We start from the raw sequence: 19,917 nt of genomic DNA, 5'->3' as shown, positions 1-19,917 counted from the left end.
CCAATTCACAGTTTTATATGTGTCTTATTTTTTAAAAAACCCTACATCATAAAATGAAGACTCTTTCAAAAGATAAATATCCCATATATTTAGAAGACTTCAGTCTATTTACCATTTCAAGACTTTTTCATGCTTAAACTACCTTTTGAAAATAGTTTGAAAATAGGTAACAGATTGAAAAAGAAGGTAAGTTAAGAGTAGTTCCTTTCTTTAATATTATAAATCTACCTGTGGCAGTGAAGGTCAAGTGCAGGTTGTAAATAACTGAAATAACTCATAACTAATACACAGGTTGACCAACTATTATCGAAAACAGCTAGCTTTTTTTAATAGCAAGAATGTGTATTTTCAACATGAAACTAAATAATTACAGCAAACTAGGTTAACTATGACATGTAGAATTCTACAGAGCCAATGTTCTTTCCCTATTGTAAATGAGCCTTGATGACCTTTTGTTCACATTAATGCTGACAAACTCTGCATAATACATGACTGTCCCATCCTCTAGCTCCTCCCAATAGAGTTTTCTGCTTTTATTCCAGTCAGTGCACTTACTCCATGTCGATGGATGTGGCGCAGGGCACACATTAGTCAGGGGTCAGGGTGAGGGGGTGGAAATGGTAGACACCAGTCTGGACTATCAATAACCTTGGAGACCTTGGAGACCTTGGGGAAGATACAAGGGCAAATAATCTATTGTGGTAGAGAAGAGACAGCTAGGAAGCAATCCCCCAGTATTATCTTTATGATTTGAGATAGCATCAAAAGACGTAATACATGAGAGTATTTCCTCTATCAAGGAAAAAGCACTGGGAAGTTACCTGCACAGGCACATGCTGGTTCTTTGGTTACAATTTAAGCTGGATGTAGAAACCCACAGAGGTACACTGGGACCATTACCCTCTTGGTGAATGAATACAAGGGCCATGACAATTTTAGATAAACTTCTAAATGTGAATTTTAGGGGGGAAATGTGGGTAATTTTAGGACTTGGGAGAATGAAGAATACATTGACCTGAATCAAATAATGAATGAGCCTTGATCCCCACAACTGTCTTCAGGTGTGAAGCTGGTACAGAGTTCCTTGTGCTTTCGAAGTTTCCTACGATGTGGTTCCTTTGAACTGTATCTGTAGCTTGCTATGAACAATGTTACTATAATAGAGTCACTGGTAACAGTGGTGTGAGTGGCACTGGGGTGTGGCTGTTAGAATTAAAATTAGCTGCTCACCTCTCTCCTCCTCACCACGTGTTGAGACCTTGGCCTACATGATTCTTTGTTTCCAGTGCCTTGCTTACAGCGACTGAATAAACAAATGCAAATTTTATAAAATTTCATATAATGATTTCTGAGTCCCGAGTTAAATGGGGACAAAGCTGGCATCAGGGCAAGACTTACTGTTTACAGACATTAAAATTCGCCCTGTGATATCAGGCTCAGCGCACAGAGGCACCTGATTTCATCCAAAGTCAGAGCAAACACAAAATCCAGCCTTGAATGGAATTTATTTTTTCCTGATTTGCAGAATGATACACGTTCCTCCAATAAGCTGGCAACATTAAAATGTGCCTAAAACTCAACAACAAGTAAATGTTTATATATTCATGATAATGCCAAATCAGGATAGTGTAGATTCATTAAAAAGTCACAGATTTAAAAGTCACTTGTGTTCTTGTATTTACTATTTGAAAGAGGTTTATTTGGCACTCTGGGACTTTATCGCCTTTTGAATCAAAGTCTAACGATGAGTCACGGAGGAAGGGGAAAGCTGTCTAGTTTGTAACTTGTCCATCTGTTCGTGCCCTCTCTCTGCGTGGCCCCGGTTCTCCGAAAGAGAAGTGAAGCACTGGGTTTAGAAAGCTGTCTTTCTGGCATTGCCTTCCTGAACCAATGAAATGTTTTGCTCAGAAGCCCTACCGTTTCAGTCCTGTCCAGGCTTCAGGATGAATGTCCTTCATTTTAAAGAAGCACGGTCCAGTAGTTTAGATGTTGCTTGAAGGAGTTAAATTAAGTTTTATTTCACTAGCATATGGTCCTTTACAGGAAAAGAAAAGTTTTCAACCTCTGCTGTAAACTCTAAAGGGATTTTATACAAGAGGAGGAACCCAGGCACCAGGAAACACATGTGTTCATCATTTCACTGGTTTTTAAATTTACTGTGATGTAGGACGGGTATGTATCACTGTGCAAACTCTCTCTCATGAATATAACAGATGAAATCCAGGGAAGTTTCATCGACACAAATTATAACACATATATTTCTCATGTATTTAAAAGTTAACGTGCACATTATACCATTTGACCCTCACAAACCATGTTTAATAAATCAGGTTTGAATTAAAGATATTTCTTTTTTAGATAAAAAGCTCAGTGAGACTATTACGTATGAGAAGGATGATTATATATTTTCTACTCTCTAGTTTTTCAATGCAGTGTTCTTAATAGTTGAGTGTATTTTTAAAAATAAATTAATAGAATGAATTAAGAAATAATGGGATGTAAATTACTGGAAACAGGCTGGCCAGTTTGAACCCATTTTCAGTACTGTTCAGCTAGCCGAGTGGCACTGCCAAGATATGAATCCTGCCTTCCTTTAGCAAAATTAGAGTTTTTCACAAATTCCTAGAACTACATCGGTGTCCTCATGGTCACAGATCTGTTTATCACAGATTTTCTGCTCTCTAGTTTTTCAATGCAGTGTTCTTGGCAGTTGAGTGTATCTTTTGAAATCAATTAATGGAATGAATTAAGTAATAATGGGATGTAAATTGCTGGAAGAAATAGCTTAAAAGAGCTTTAAAATAAGAAACAGATGAGATGAATATTTTATGTTACTGTTTTAAGTTTTAAAAACTACTTTTTTCTAGCTTTATAGATAATGTTACCTCAATATCACAAACCCTTTGGATGTCCATTTGGACCCATGGATTACATTTTATACAATTTCTATTGGTATTACTCATAGTGCTCATGTGACACATTAAACCTCAATGAAATGACATTTCAAACAGAAATTGCAGTTTACGTCTTTCTCAACAAAAAAACACGGTATCAGCCTTGTGTCCCATGTATTCTTTCAGGACTGAGCCGTGTTAAGAGTTGGGGTGTATGCAAGGTTAAAGTGAAGCTTTAACCTTCACTCTTTCTTTAGGAGTAGGATTCATTAAAATACATCCTTAGAATTTAAGGCACACATTAAGAAGACGTAACCACTGAGGATTACTGTGCTGTTAGGATAAAATGTAATTAATAAAACACAAAATGTGTTTTAAAGTTATGGTTTTAATTTGCAACCTTAAGAAATATGCTCTTGCAACTGTGTACAAGGGAACTTCCCAAGAGAATTCAAATCCTCTTTTACCCTTCCTCTTCGAGGTGCTGAAACGATTATGATTAATGCATACTAAATCTCTCTTCACTGGAAAGGGTCTAGCAAATTTCTAAAACCAAATTTAAGCTACAGAGAAGTACGATAGTCTGGAATCTGGAACAACTTCCTCAGACTTGAGAATTTCTATCCTCTCTCTTCTTCCCTTCGATGTTATGACACAGCAGGAGACAGAATGTGTCAAAGGTGGGCCCAGCCGGAGGCAGCACAAAAGAGCGGGCCACATACAATCCCAGCGATCCCAGCAAATGGATGACCTACATTGGATGCAAGCAGTTCACAGGAGAAAAAGTGAATCTGTGTTGCAGCCTGCATTTAACCTGCATTTTAAGAAGCAGTTAGAGAGATATACAAAGTAAATACGGGCAAGATAAGTGCTATAAGCATGCAGTGCTCTAAATTCATAGGCGACATCAGCAAAACATATATATGTTCATGTAAATGTGCACATGGCCTTCTTTCTCTTAATTCCTCAATCTTCACAAACAAATGTACTAGTGGGAGGTTAGCACAAGTAAAAACAGCATTAATGGGTCGCATATTAATATTTATGCTTTACTATATAAAGACCTTGCATACATTATGACTCTGTTTTGCAAGCTGAATGAATAACTAATGTTACATTATGTATGGGTACATATTAAACAGACGTGTCTACACTTTCTTAGTTCAGAGTATGATTAATGCAGCCTATCAGAAGCCAGATGGTGCAGAACTAGAACCATCAATCAAAATGAAAAGACCACTGCGTGCTCTCCACAATGAGGTTCTCACAAATGGAGATGCTGTTCACAGACCCTAACTGGTAATAGGCAGAAAATGCCAAGAACATAGCTGCACTGTCCCACTGGGATAAAAAGGCGCAGCTCAGGCTTGGCGGGATACAAAATCTGGCGTGGGCACTCGTCGCTGGAGCCCTTGAGCATCAGAGCTGGGAAAACCCCAACAACCAAACAGTCTGTCCTTAAGGTTAGCAACAAAGAAATTCAGAAGTTTTTTCATGATTTTAATAATGTTTGCGCTGATGACAGTATCTGTCAAACAGCATCCACTTCCCATCTGATTTGGGATGGGCCGGTGCCATGTAGCAACACAGCAGCTGCCACTGTCTGCCGGACACATGAGCTGGCGTCTCGCTTCTCTCGCACAGGCTTTATTATAAATAACCCCAAATGCTTTAGCATTACTTTGCAGCCTTTCTCCATGGATCTATGGGAAACAATTTTAGTCTCTGTTATGTTTAATACTAATGACTATTTTGGGGGCAGCTGTAGGCAGAAAGGTGGTCGAAAGATGTTTCCTGTTCCTTTAACAGCTTTACATAAAAATAACTACAGAAAAAAAAAATAACTACAGAAACACAAGGTGCTTTGTTTTTGTAAATGGATCATGTGTGCTTAGAAAATGTTAAATAATCCCCACTCACTGCAGGACTAGGAGAAAAAATTTAAAACAAATATATATAATAGCCACTGAAATACCATCTCGGAATTCTAATTTTCTAGAATTTAGAGGAGGTAGACAGATGTGCAGCCAAGAAGAAAATTCCAGGAAATGTATACTCCTTCCAGAAGAGTTATGCAGCAAAATGAGATATTTAAATTTGTTGAAAACCACAAATTTAAAAGGCTAATGGAAATAAAAATATTTGGAAAACTTAAATGTGTTATCTAAAGATATTTCCATCTAAAGATAAAAATTATATTATGACCTTCATAGCCTGACATGTGAGATAATTTGGAAAGAGAACAGCCTACTTTAACTTTTGTAGCAATAATGGAAAGAGAAGTGATTATGCATATTTACATAATTAAGACCCTGAATAGAATTGCAGTACTTAGGAGATTTTTTAACTTTTTATATTTCTATTTTCAATATTTTGTTGCTTTAACCCAGGACTAACATGCAAAGTTATGTAAAATTCTGTTACCATCTTTCCCTTAATAATATGACCATTTCTTACATTGTTATAAATTCTGTGTAAATAATAGTTATCAGCTGGGTATTATTCCACTGCACTTATATATTATGATCTACTTATATAATTAATTTTCTTAATGGCAAACATTTGAGTTTTTTTTCTCTCTCTTTCCTATTATCATTAATAATACAGTGAACATTTTTGTGAAAAGTGGTGTTTCTGTCTTAAGAAATATTTCCTTGGAATAGATTTTCAGAAGCAGAATTGCTGAGCTAAATGACATGAATTTTAGGGCTCTAAAATTTATATTCTCATTCAGCACTTGGTAGTCTCTATTTAAAAGTCTTCATAATTTTATGGTTGAAAATAATACTTTATTATAATTTAAACTTGTACTACTTTAATTACTGGCTAGGTTAAGAATTGTTCTGTGGTTAAATAACCACATTTCCTTTTTAAAGTCTTATTGATGTCTTAGAAAATGTGTCACTCTTATCTACTCATAAAATAAATCAAAGATACTCCTCCTTGGAATACTGAATTTGTCTAATTCTTTGAAATCAGTTGAGATTACTTGAAGGTAATAAGCTTTCAAGTTTATGTATTTATTATCCATATTATTTTAGTATAAACTAAATATTCCCTTATTTAAAAATAAACATTTTTCACTAATTTGGACCTTGCATACATTATGACTGTTTTGCAGGCTGAATTAGTAACTAATGTAACATTATGTATGAGTACATGTTAAACAGACGTGTCTATACTTTCTTAGTTCAGGATATGACTAATGCAGTACCAAGTCTCCCTGGAAACTACCTCAAATCAATGAAACTTTAATGTAAAGAACTAAACAGTCTGAACTGATCAAAAACACTTTAGAGTAGCCATCTAGTTTTCATTAAAATTTTTCAGTGTCAGGAAAGTTGAACATTTACCTCTCTGAGTAATTCCCTCCCATGTAATGTTTCTCTGTTTGACGTCTACTAAAACTTGAATATTGGGTGGTTTGTCAAGCTCCTTTTGACTTATTTATGGTGACTTTCTCTTCTATACAGTACAGCATGGACCACACCAAAGTAATGAAGATGCATGGTAATAGCTGAATGGAAAATAGTTGTGACCTTTTTTAAGGTTAACTTATGCATATAGTGAATAAATTGCTCTCCATTAGGAAAAAAAAAAGAAAATTGTTGTGATCAACACATACAACATCACACCATCAGAAAGGCCAACAAGAAAGTGGAAATTAAACTGATACAGAAACGGTATATCCTTCTAGAACTACATGTTATTGAGATAAACGCCCTCAAAGATGGTGTCTGTCCTCCATTGGAAGTTCCAAAATTCAGTAGTGTTTATATTTAAAGCAGATAATACAGATAAAAAAAATCAGAGTCTGAAAAATCTAGAGGCATCCAAATTTTCTCCAGCCCAATCAAAGACTTCTGAAAGGAAAGGAATATTTACTCCTTTTACTCCTCTTAGAGAAATCATATTATATAAAAGGTAGACAATTCAGAAGCGCTGATACCTAACATTGCATCATACTGAATATGCCATTTTGAAACTGCTTTTTGAACTCTGTACAGTCATAAGCGTGACTTTGTATGGCTAGGTAGTCTTTGAGAACACACTCTTTTTCAGTCCACTGTGGCAGGTAGCTATTGCAGAGGGCAAACCAGGGGGAAGAGGACTGATAGCTTATAACAGAGAAATCAAATTTACTTCTAAGTGGCAGGTCCTTGCTGTCTTGGCACTGGTGATTTCTGTCACACTGTCCTCTCTCAGCCCTAACCACTGTATTCCTTGGGCTATGGAGAGGTCTGCCAGGGAACCGAAGGCTTACCAACTAGCTTGGCCAATTCTGTGACCTTCTACCAGAAGAAAAGCCAAGAAGGCCACCACAGTTGCTTCCTTCCATACAAATCCCAAAGAGGCCTAGGTAATCCGAGAACAGTAGGTGTGCTGTGATACTGTACCACAAAAACTGATAAAAGGCTAAGTCACCTGCAAAGTCACCTTCACACATCAACTGCACGTTGACCTGAAGGGCTTAAACTGTTAAGTCCAGTTTGCTACAATGTGGAGTTCACTGAAGGTCTGAATTCCAGAGTAACTAGAAATAAGGAAGCTCTTATTCTGTAGAATGCAAATATTGAAAATCAGTAATAGCTACAAACAAAAGTATACAATGATGCCCCCAAATCTCCAAAGCACCTTGTGGTGAGGTGAAAGGCCTCTCAGACCAGGAATTGGCAAATCTCACTGTAAGGTGCAGTCTTATCATTAATTAGCTAACTGCCAGGGCACGCAACCCCTGTGGGCCACAGCTTTCATATCTAAATTAAAAAGAAAGAAAAAAGAAGGAACTGCTTATTAATTTGACCTTAACAATTCCTCTCAGTGCTAACATTAATGCTTCTAAATATATATCCTATTACTTTGACTATTTAAGGGATAAAGGTAAAAACCATCTACTGCCAATGTATTAGCATGTAAAATAATCTAAGTAATCTTATTTTGGATTATATCTACAGTTATCAGTACAATTTATTTTTTTCTCCTTGTTCTTTTTTGGGGGTGGGGTGGGGGAAATGATAAACTAGAGTTAGCATCCTGCAAGACAATACTGATTATACAGAGGAATGGCTGGACCACAACAACTAGGCTGTGATATGCTAATATGGCAACACACATCTAAGCAGCATTCTAAGGCAGGTACTGTCAGTGAAAGTGCGAATTATGAAGTCTACTTTAGGTTCACACATGTTAGTTAGCTCTTTGGCCCTTCACAGCACAGGCTTTTCACTGTTATGCTATCCCGGAGTGCCTCAGTGCTATACTAAAATGACTTACTTCAAAAATATACATATAACAGAAACTATCAGTTTACAGAGAGAATTGAACAATTATTTTCACTTCCCTCCTTTAGATTTCAAGCTGGTTAGATTTTTATCTAGTTGAAGGGCCCTGGTGATACTTTCTTGTATCCAATCACATGGATGCTTTAACTGCCATAAAATTACCTCATTGCTGATATTCTTTAAAAGATATCTAATTATAGCAATACAAGTTTACTGGTGGATTTATTTTTTAATGTTTATTAAGCACAACATTTGGAGCACTGTATCAATCTCTCCAACATACATTCTCTTTTTTATTTCTTGTAATAATCCCATGGGAGTAGGTATTATTTTTTTAATCTCCATTACAGAGATGAGAAAGTTGAGGCTCAGAGAAGTTTAGCAAACTGCTTATGTCACACAGCTAATAAACGGCCTATTAAAACCCAGGCTTCAGTGTTCTCTTTTGAAAACTGTCCAAAATAGTTTGAAAGCTTACTGGGTTTTATAAATTTGATGGTACAATAGCCCATTATGCTGTTCAATGCCCCTTAACAGGAAGATTGATGGGGTATATTCTATTTAGAGATTTGCCCTAAGAAAAGGTTGTCACTCCTCCTGAGTGATATACTTTCCGTTATTACAAAATGAAAGCTGTGCATTTAGCTGTTTATCTATTTGCCTTTGCTTCCCAGAAGCCCAGGCTCTTAATTCTCAACTGGAGCAATGACTCAGACTTTATGGGCAAACAACACAACTCTTCTTATTCTGTTCTAAAATGTATTACGTACTTTTATATAAGCCATGCTGAAGCTTCAGATAAAGCCAAAAAATAAAAACAAAACAGGCTTTAAGTAATGAAGGCAATGTGTCAGTAAAAGAGAATAATATTTTAATTATAATGATACTTTCTTTGGTCAGGTAAACTCAACCTGATGAAACAGTGAAATAAATAACAATTAACTTTGTTTTTTATTATATGCTTTAACATGTATCACCTCATTTGATACAATAACTCTATGAGATAAATAAGACAAGTATTGCTTGTATCTACATCTAGCAGTTAACAAAAATAGTGATCAGACAAAATAATGTATCCAACATCACGTGATGAAGCACTGATTTGAAGTTGGTTCTACAGATTGAGGGCATGAGGAGAAGGGGATGACAGAGGATGAGATGGTTGGATGACATCACCAACTCAATGAACATGAGTTTGAGCAAGCTCTGGGAGACAGCGAAGGACAGGGAAGCCTGGCGTGCTGTAGTCCATGGGGTTGCAAAGAGTCAGACATGACTGACTGAACAACAATAACTTCAGACTCTATTTTACCATAATTCTAATATTTAGTGGAGCAATTTTATTATTTGTAAAAAAATTAAACTCATAAATTCAAATGACAGAGTGATTTCCTATATTGCTTATAAAAACAGAGCATATTATAACTATGTTTTGGCATTCGCTTCACTAGAAAATCAAAATGGTCCAATATGACCCAGCAATTTTACTATATCCACATGCATGAAACTTCAAATTAAATATACATTGCTCAAATGTGGATGAAATCCTTATAGACAGACTATATTATGATAATGTAGGGACTGTGAACATTTGTTGTTTGCCCTAGCTGCATTCATTCTTTACTCCTTGGGGAATTCATTGCCCCTTCATCTCTCATGCTGCAGCCAATGTGGTCTGAGTGAGTTAACAACATCCCTTGCCGCCCGGGGTGAGAACGCTGACTGGCTTCAGTCAATAAGCACACTGACCCCCAAGTCAGGGAAGTACATACAATTCAAACTGATCAGGTTTGGTGGCACTTCAGCTGGATGTTTCGGGACAGTGGCTTTCTCTCTTCCTTACATTAGGTGGTGTGAGGAGGGGGCCTGCCACAGCCACTTTGCTCACTCCAAGGCGGGGAGCTTGAGGATGGCTGATACATCAAATCCTGCCAAGTGACAGAGCAGAGATTGCTACTGGTGACTCCGTGTGAGTTCTGAATCAAACCTGGCTTAATGCAAAAATCTACCTTGACAGTTCAATTAAGGAAGCCGATAAATTATACATATAAATTGTCTCTTCGTTTAAGTCAGCATGAGTTGAGTTATTCACAACATTACTTTAAATAAAATATCCAATAAGTCAATTAGGATCCTTAGGGATATGTCACATTATCAAATTAAGTACAATGTGGGTAAAACTAGCAAATCAAAATTGTAGACTTGGGTCTTCTGTTTGAGCAATATTAACAGAAGACCAGTTCGTGACTGGGCTGTGTGTGTGTGTGTGTGTGTGTGTGTGTGTGTGTGTGTGTGTGTGTGTGTGTGTGTGTGTGTGTGTGTGTGTGTGTGTGTGTGTGTGTGTGTGTGTGTGTGTGTGTGTGTGTGCATGTTACAGGTAGTGGTGAGACAAGAGGACTCAGAAAAGTGATAAAGGTTTAGGATACGTGCCAAGAGAAATGAGAAAGGGAGCTGACTGCTGATGTAGAAAAGGATAAGACTGAGGGTTCAGCTGAGACGGGAACGCATAACTTTATAATGAAGCCAATTACGCTCATAGAGAACATTTAGAAGCAACGTAACACACACACACACACACACACACACACAAGTTGTGCAGACATGTGGGATGCAAGCATCAGTACATTTTAAAGCACCCCCATTACTCTAATTTGCCATCAAATTTGTAAACCTTGGGTGTGGAAGAGGCAACACACCCTTGTACACTCCACTCAGCCACAGAAGAAAGCAAACCCTGCTTTCAAACCATTCTCCTTAATTTTATATAAAGGTAGCATAACTGGGAACAGAAAAGATAAATCTTAAATATGAAATACAGAAATCCAGTGGGATCACTGCTTGTCCATACAAGCTTACAAATTTCCCATGCGTGCACAGATACAGATGCTTCAGAGATACACAGCCAAGAGTATGAGACAATCAGACCTTGACAAAACATTATGTTCATCTCTTAAATTACCATTTATTAAATATCTTCTGTGTGTCAGCCATCCCTAGTCCTTCAGGGCTGCAGACCTCACAGACACAAACTCTGTCCTCAATAAGTTCAGTCATCCAGGGGAGACAGAAGGACCAAGAGTCTGGGGGAGCAGGTGGAGAGGGAAGAAGACAAGGATGGCTTCCTGGAGGAGGTGACTGGATTTGAGTTTGGAAGAGGAAAGATACAACAGGGAAATGAAAGAGGAGCAGCTCCCAGAAATTGAAAACAGGGAGAATAGAGACATGGGGGGCAGAAGGAGCATGGGGTACCTGGGAGAGGCATGTAATTCTGTTGGCCCTGGGAGGGCTGGAGAATGAGGTAAAAGGAAGGAGCAACCAGCCAGAAAGGGCCTTAGCTATCTCTCTGGGGCTTTATTCTGTAAGTGACTCAGGGCTGTGGAAGTATTTCATGCAGGGGATTAACACACTCTGAATTGTATTTCATAAATATCCCCATCAAATTGGGAACTACATACATACACTGTGTGCGTGTGTGTGCTCAGTCGTGTCTGAGTGCTCAGTCGTGTCTGACTTTTTGGGATCCCATGCATGTAGCCACTAGATTCCTCTGTCCACGGGGTTTCCGAGGCAAGAATACTGGAGTGGGTTGCCATTTCCTTCTCCAGGGGATCTTCCCAACACAGGGATCAAACCCGCATCTCCTGTATCTCCTGCAGGCGAATTCTCTGCCACTGAGCCACCTGGGAAGCCCCATATATACATTGCTATATATAAAACAGATAACTAATAAGGACCTACTGTACAGTACAGGGAATTCTACTCAATACTTTGTAATGACCTATATGGAAAAAGAATCTTAAAAAAAAAGTGTATGTATAACCGTTTCACTTTGCTCTATAGCAGAAACTAACATAACAACTATATAGCTATACAACTACAGTTACACAACTATAGTTGTAAACAACTACACTACGATAACAAAATAAACAATCTACTATTAGATTAAAAAAAAACCACAATCAATCAACCAGGTGAAAAAAGAAAGCAGTAGGAGAACAGACTGGGGTTTGGGAGCACAGTGAGAATGCAAACAGGGAAATCAGGCTGAGGCAGGTGAAGAAACTCAGGCGAGAACTGTCAGAGGCCCCCATGAGGGTGTCTGCAATGAAGACCATGGTCAGATCTAGATAAAGCACAGGAGGAGATCTGGGAAAATCTGGCCAGGCAAAGGTGGCGGGTAAAGGGGGAGGGAAGAGGCCAGGGACTGTGGCTGAGGAGCCAGGATGACCTGTTGGCATTTGTCAAGGCGGTAAACACAGAGGAGGTGTGCTGGGTGTGGAGTGGAGGGAGGGGGTAAATGCAGTCCAGGATGTGGTGAGGTTAAGGGATGATTCAAAAGGAGATGGCTTGGAGCCTGCTGCATGGATGCTCAGGTTCCTGGGAGCATCCACGGGCACGCAAGGAACAGAACACTACTGTGAACGGGCGAGAGCTACCTTCGTCAGAGACACAAACGAGGAGCAGCCTGCAGGGGAGACCGGGGAGGTGAGGGGAAACCCTGGAAGAGATCAACAAACTAATGTGTGTGTATTACACTATGAACCTATTGCCTGAAAATCAGCAAATTATATCCATAGATGAGGGTTTTGCAATTCTTAAGGGACGTTTTAAAATACATGTGTGTTCCATCTTCAGAATTTGTCATCATACTTAATCTGAAAAAGCTTCCTCATCCCTGAATTAAAACCATGTCTTAATTAAGATGAGTATATTTGCATATTACAACTGAAGTGAAGACTGGTGGATGTTTACACCTATCAAGTCCAAAAAGAGAAGCTGAACTCGGTCGTCAGGCAGAGAGGCATCACTGACTGACCTGAAGCCTCGGCAGCCGCTGACCTTCGGTGGCGCGAACTCAGTGACAACTCAGTAGCCGTTCTCTTCTGTTGTTCTAACCTCACTACAGATTGTGACAGCATTTCAGCAGGAGAAACCAGGTTTGCCTCAATTTTTCAGAGCAAACTTTCAGGTTTTGACCTTATCTTCTTCAAGTAAGTGAAAGGTAAGCGACTCTAAAGTCAGATAAACCCATCAGCAAATGGGGCTGTGATAAAAAGGGACTTTTATAACCCGTGGGATTGACCTCCAGCTACACCGAGATGCTCATACAAGAGCAAGAGGCCCTCTTTCCTTCACTAAGGACCCGAGAGCAGGGCCAGGCTCTGCTGATTTAAGAGATAGCTGAATTTTCAACCCAACTGTCACTCAAACACTCAACTAAATTTAAGGTAAAAACATCCACATTTAATTTTTGAGTACGGTTGAAGCCAAACAATTTTAAGGTCACTTCTAAGGTGGGAACAATTACCCAGAAACTGGCTATTTGCAGAGAATTAAGTTATTCAAGCTAACCTTGATATTGCTTGCGTGCTCAGTTGCATCTGACTCTTTGTGACCCCATGGATTATAGCCCACCAGGCTGCTCTGTCCATGGGATTTTCCAGGCAAGAACACTGGAGGGGGCCATTTCCTTCTCTGGGGATCTTCCTGACCCAGGGATCGAACCCATGTCTCTTTGCATCTCCTCCATTGGCAGGCAGATTCTCAACCACTGTGCCATCTGGGAAGCCCAACCTTGATATTAGCCAGAGCTTATATTTTTGTCATATCACACATGCACCTCTCTCTACACACTTAAATACACATACCCCACAAATATTTATAAGACACATACACACACTTGAAGTCTATATTTCATATCTCCTGTATTTCATAGGTGGTGCTAGTGGTAAAGAACCTGCCTGTCAACGCAGGAGATGTAAAAGATGAGGGTTCAATCCCTGGGTCAGGAAGACCCCTGGAGAAGGAAATGGCAATCTGCTCCAGTAACCTTGCTTGGAAAATTCCATGGATGGAGGAGCCTGGCAGGCTACAGTCCATGGGGTTGCAAAGAGTTGGGCACAACTGAGCTCACACACACACAGAGCAACTATTTACATAGAATTTACACTGTATTAAGTATTATAACTTATATGCAGAGTACAGCATGTGAAATGCCAGGCTGTATGACTCACAAGCTGGAATGAAGACTGCCAGGAGAAATATCACTAACCTCAGATATGCAAATAATATCACTTCAATGGCAGAAAGTGAAGAGGAACTAAAGAGCCACTTGATGAAGGTGAAAAAGGAGAGTGAAAAAGCTGGCTTAAAACTCAATGTTCAAAAAACAAAGATCATGGCATCTGGTCCCATCACTTTAGGGCAAATAGATGGGGAAAAAGTGGAAACAGTGACAGATTTCATTTTCTTGGGATCCAGAATCATTGTAGACAGTGACTACAGTCATGAGATTAAAAGACGCTTGCTCCCTGGAAGAAAAGCTATGACAAACCTAGACAGGGTATTAAAAAGCAGAGGCATTACTTTGCCAAAAGAGGTCCATATAGTCAAAGCTATGTTTTTTCCACTAGTCATTTACAGATGTGAGAGTTGGAGTGAGAAGGCTGAGTGCTGAAGAATTGATGGTTTTGACCTCTGGTGCTGGAGAAGACTCTTGAAAGTCCCTAGGGCAGCAAGATCAAACCAGTCAATCTTAAAGGAAATCAAACCTGAATATTCATTGGAAGAACTGATGCTCCAGTACTTTGGCCACCAGATTGTGAAGAGCTGACTCACTGGAAAAGACCCCAACGCTGGGAAAGATTGAAGGCAAGAGGAAATGGGGGCAACAGAGGATGAGATGGTTGTATGGCATCACTAACTCAATGGCCTTGACTTTGAGCAAACTCCAGGAGCTGGTGAAGGACAGGGAAGCCTGGCATGCTGCAGTTCATGGGGTCACAAAGAGTTGGACATCACTTAGCAACTGAACATCAAGGTATTATAAGCAACCTAGAGATGATTTAAAGTGCATGGGAGGATGTGTGTATGTTATATACAAATACTATTATCATCTTGTATCAGGGACTTGAGCATCTGTGAATTTTGGTACCCTTGGGCAAGGGGGCTGTCCTGGAACCAATCCCCCATGGAAACTGAAGGATGACTATACTGTGGTTTGACAATGCAAACTCTAAAAATGTAGGACTTACACAAACCTTGTTAGTTCTTATTAGAATCATGTATGTGCTAAATTGCTTCAGTTGTGTTTGACTCTTTCGCGACCCCATGGATTATAGCCTACCAGGCTCCTCTGTCCGTGGGATTCTCCAGGCAAGAACACTGCAGTGGGTTGCCATTTCCTTCTCCAGGGGATCTTCCCAACCCAGGGATCGAACCCACATCTCTTATGTCTCCTGCATTGGCAAGCAGGTTCTTTACCACTAGTGCCACCTGGGAAGCCCTAGAATCATGTACAGATTATATAAAACTACTTTTTTTTTCAACCGAACAATAGTCTGACTATTGTTTGGAAAAAAAAAATTATACTAACAATATTCTGAAGAATTCTTTCTATTCAAAGTTTTTAGCTTTATAAATATAGGTTTTTAAATGTTTACACTGAGCTCCATAGGGCTCTGCTATTTCTGGAACTAAAGCAGGTGTTTTTTAATAAGGTCTAGAAGTTTCAGTGAGTATGGAGGTGGCTGGGGGCGGGGGGGGTGGAGTACGGAGAGAAGAGCCCAAAACCACAGAACCCTAAGATCCCCCAACGCTGCTACTCAGAAAAAATGAAGATTTCTACATACAATTCTGCTGAAGCTTTGGAGGAGGCAGCAGATTAATTTCTTCAATCAACACGCATTTATAGAGCACCCGCCATAGGCCAGCACTGTTTCCAATGGAGGAGAAACAGCATTGAACAAAACCAACAAAATCCCTGATTACATTCTAACAATAAATTTTGCATTAATACTAAAAATAATTACAGCAGCAGTTATTCATTGAGAATGTACTATATGCTTAGTACTAGTGGTGGAGCTGACATTCTGTTAATTATGATTTTACTGCAAGAACAATAATGGACATTTTTTGAGCACTTATTGTGTGCCTTCTGGGTGCTATTCCAAATGCTTTTCATTTCATCTTCAGGACAACCCTACGATGCAGGTACAAGCAAATTTCACTGATTCTTAACTGCACATTTATCCTTTACATTTTAGCATTTCTCAGTTTGAGATGCATCTTCTAATGAATGGTGTCTCACTATTAAAATAGCTAGAGTTTTTTCTTTTGTTAGGGTTATATACATTTTCATTTTGCATAGGAGAAAATGGAGATAAATACAGCTTCAGTTTCTTGGCAAAGATACACAGTTGGTATGTATTGGGTTGGCCAAAACGTTCTTTCAGGTTTTTCTGTAAGATGGTACACAAAAAACCTGAATGAACATTTTTTTTTTTTTGCCAAGCCAACCTATGTGTCAGAATTTCAAGTTTTAAATGTGGAGACAGCTACATAAAATCAAAGATTCAATTATTCTATTTTTTGTGGCTATTTCTGACAACTGAGTCACTACACTCAAAAAAGAAATACAAATGAAAACTACAAGAAGATGTCTTTCTCTAACAGGAAAGGATTTTAAAAGTCAGTTGACAAAGTATGTCAGAGCGGGTGTGGGGGAGCGACCTTGTTGATGAGCATGTACATTGCAACATCTTGTCTAGTGGGTATTTGGCAATTCCTATCGTGATTTAAAATGCACACACCTATGATCCTGTCATTCCACTTGTAGAAATTTATCCTACAGTTAATATTCATACATGCGTGAAATGACATGTGAGATTATACACTGAAGCAATGAGTATAAGATCAAAAGATCAGAAGCTATCCGAAGATCTATCAGTAAGAGTCTACTTAAATAAATACAGTACACATCTGGAGCAGCACATATACATCAGTTTTTTTTATAAGAAGGAAAAAGGCAGCTCTTCACATACAGATTGAAATTATCTTCGAGACACATTATAAAGTGAAAAGGAGAAGCATTTGAGATGGGCGGGAAGGAGGCTCAAAAGGGAGGGGATATGTGTATACCGATGGCTGATTCGTGTTGAGGTTTGACAAAAAACAAAATTCCGTAAAGCAATTACCCTTCAATTAAAAAATAAATAAATTTTATTTTTTAAATAAATTAATTAAAAAAAAGAGTATATATATACATAAAGACACATAGGAAGGTATGTGTTTTTATATGCAGAAAGCAACTTAAGGTATACACAAAGAACTTAAAACAGTGGTTGCCTCTGGAGGGGAACAGGGATCTCTAATAACGGGTTAGGAGGGAGACTTTCTTTGAATATGGTATTAAGTGCATGTATTACCTACTCTATGATTAAAAACCAAGAACAAACAGTGCGTCCTCCTGCAGCGGTGGTCATTACTACTGGAACATTCCAACCACACAGTGTCACGGCCAGGGCACCAAACCGGCAGCTAGAAGGCTGCGTTTTCACCCTGTGTTTGCTGTGGGATAACGGGTAAGGGAAGTATGTTATGGTATGCAGAGCAAAAGAAGAACAAAATACACTTCATACACACAGCACATTCGATTCTAGTCCATCAGTCAGGGTCTTCCCCTGCAGGGGAAAGAAAAAGATAAGATATGATCTTTGTCCTGTTGACACTCATGGTGTAATAGGAGGAAACAGCTATGTCAGCAATAAATACATAACAGAACAAAATGACTCTAATGCAGCGTTTGTTGCCACCTCCTCCTCTTGCCCCCCTGGATTCTAAGCATTTTATCCCAGGTATTGTACCTATTGTTCCATGTATTGTTCCCTAAAAAGCAAAGCAAGCAAACCTCATGGTTGTTGAATGGAGCTGAATTCTAAGAGCATGACAACTCAAATAATAAAGACACACGCCCGTCATAGAGGCAGCATGAGAACAGTTTCCCAGGTACATCAGAAAAGATGCAAAGATGGTAAAAGGAAACTGAGTCTTGAAGTAAGGGGAAGAATTCAATAGGACCAGAGAGACTTCCTTATGTGTACAAGAAGTGGAACGGGGAGGGTGGTGGGATTACAGGAGCTCTCTAGTTTAAGAAGGGGGAAGGGCTGGACACAGCGTTGATTTTTCATGTTTCTGTCTCCAAGGGAAGGGTAGCGAGTCCCAGAATACGTCACCATGTTGAAGATCCCAAGAATTATCACCCATACGCTCCAAGCAGGAACATGTTAGAGGGTAAAAAGCAAAAACATCTAAGAAACTGTGTGGAGAGATGTAAAAGTAAGTGGGAATAGTAAGGAGATATAGTACAAACAATGGGTGAGGAAGATATTTAGCTCGCGGGGAGAGAGACAAGCTGAAGAATAACCAAAGGAAGCACCAGGCCCTGGAGGTGAGGGTGTATGTGCATGTATGTGCATGTTGGTTACTCAATCGTGTCCGACTCTTTGCCACGCCATGGCTGTTGCCTGGCAGGTTCCTCTGTCCAAGGGATTATCCAAGCAAGAATGGAGTGGGTTGCCATTTCCTTCTCCAGGGGAGGCTCCCAACCCAGGGATCAAACCCAAGTCTCTTGTGTCTCCTGCATTGGCAGGTGCATTATTTACTATTGTGCTACCTGGGAAGCTCCTAGAGGTGAGGGGAGGGAGGCAACTGTAGAAGTGTTAACTACATCATAGCTTTAAATTAGAAAAATAAATAGTTGATAAGAAATAAGAAGTGAGGGATATAGACAAACAAGCAACTTTAAAATTACCCCCTCAAAAAGAAAAAAAAGGGCCTAAGTTGAACGAGAGATCCATGTCAGATGATTATAGTTTACAGCAATTAAAAATGGAATAGTTTCCTTACTCACGTGTGTGCCATATAATGACAGAGCTACATTAAAAAGAACTTGAGTCTTCAAAACTCCTTTATTTTTATTTGACACACGTGCATTTAAAATACTTCTGGAATTCTGAAAAGCATCCAAAGCTAAAACGCTGAATAATGAAAAATATTAACAATCACGAGAAGAAGCTGGTTAACTCATTTTTTCCTCAGATGCTAAAATTCTCTAGATTTCCAATTTCAAGAGAAGAGTGTTAATATATATATTTTAAAAATGCCACCAATGCTAACCGTATTTTTTTTTTGTTTTGCTAACTGTTAATTATGTCTTCTTAATCTTGCACAGAAACCCGAGAGAGAATGAATTACTGGCCCACGGAAATACCTTCACTTCACTACTCTTTGTCAAGAGAATTCTGGAAAATGTGGAAGTCACAATCTGTATTGAAGGCTGGTGATCATAGGAGAGTGGTACACAGAATGAGGTCTGTACCTGTTGCTAAAAATGTGCTGAGGAAGATAGAGGCCAAGCCTGGGAAGAAAACTCTGCAAACAGCATCCACCCTCACACCACCAATGAAAAGATTCTCAACCAGTTGAAAACTTGAGCAGCAGAGCTGTAGATGAAAAAAAAATCAGGAGTAGCTTACCCGTTTCTCTAGTGGATGCCCGCATTACTTGCTTTAAGCATCACTGGCATTAATGCTTTTTAGTGTCAAAACATCTCAATAAAAAGAACTTCAGCTGCAGAGAAGTCATTAACATATTTTACAACAAAATGTATTGCTGGAGAAACAAAGTACTTTTCAGGGGGGATCTGAAAACTCTTCCTTGAAAATAAGCTATGAGCACTTTTTAATTTTAACTTCTGTGTCTTCCAAGCAATTTTCCAAACAAGTTTCCTAGGTTAAAACACAGTCACAAGATTTTAGAGAACAAAAGTTAAATGAGTAACTTGTTTTATCTTCTTCATTAAAACAGTAAATGTTTGAAAAACCATCTGACATTGGTGTCAGTCTTTGCAGGGAGGCCAGGCACATTATACAAGGATGGGGTTAAAAATAGGAAGAAACTTG

The 19,917-nt window shown here is 38.9% G+C and overlaps 1 protein-coding gene across 6 annotated transcripts in view; it reads right to left on the bottom strand.

Annotated features, from left to right (window-relative positions):
- CDKAL1 (CDK5 regulatory subunit associated protein 1 like 1) overlaps positions 1 to 19,917 on the bottom strand; it is a 579,481-nt gene that overhangs the window by 80,500 nt on the left and 479,064 nt on the right. Inside the window, exon 14 of one of the 6 annotated variants that reach the window (XM_043449770.1) lies at positions 18,573 to 19,458. The exons of the other annotated variants lie outside the window; for them this stretch is intronic. Coding sequence (XP_043305705.1) covers positions 19,300 to 19,458 — 159 coding nt within the window. The 3' untranslated portion in view covers positions 18,573 to 19,299. Of the gene's footprint in view, positions 1 to 18,572; positions 19,459 to 19,917 lie in introns of those variants that run through there. 6 annotated transcript variants of the gene reach the window in all.

This window comes from Cervus canadensis, chromosome 28 (assembly GCF_019320065.1).
Source record: "Cervus canadensis isolate Bull #8, Minnesota chromosome 28, ASM1932006v1, whole genome shotgun sequence".
NCBI lineage: Eukaryota > Metazoa > Chordata > Mammalia > Artiodactyla > Cervidae > Cervus > Cervus canadensis.
Note: the sequence above shows the minus strand (reverse complement) of the source record. Positions and strands in the feature narration are given on the sequence as shown.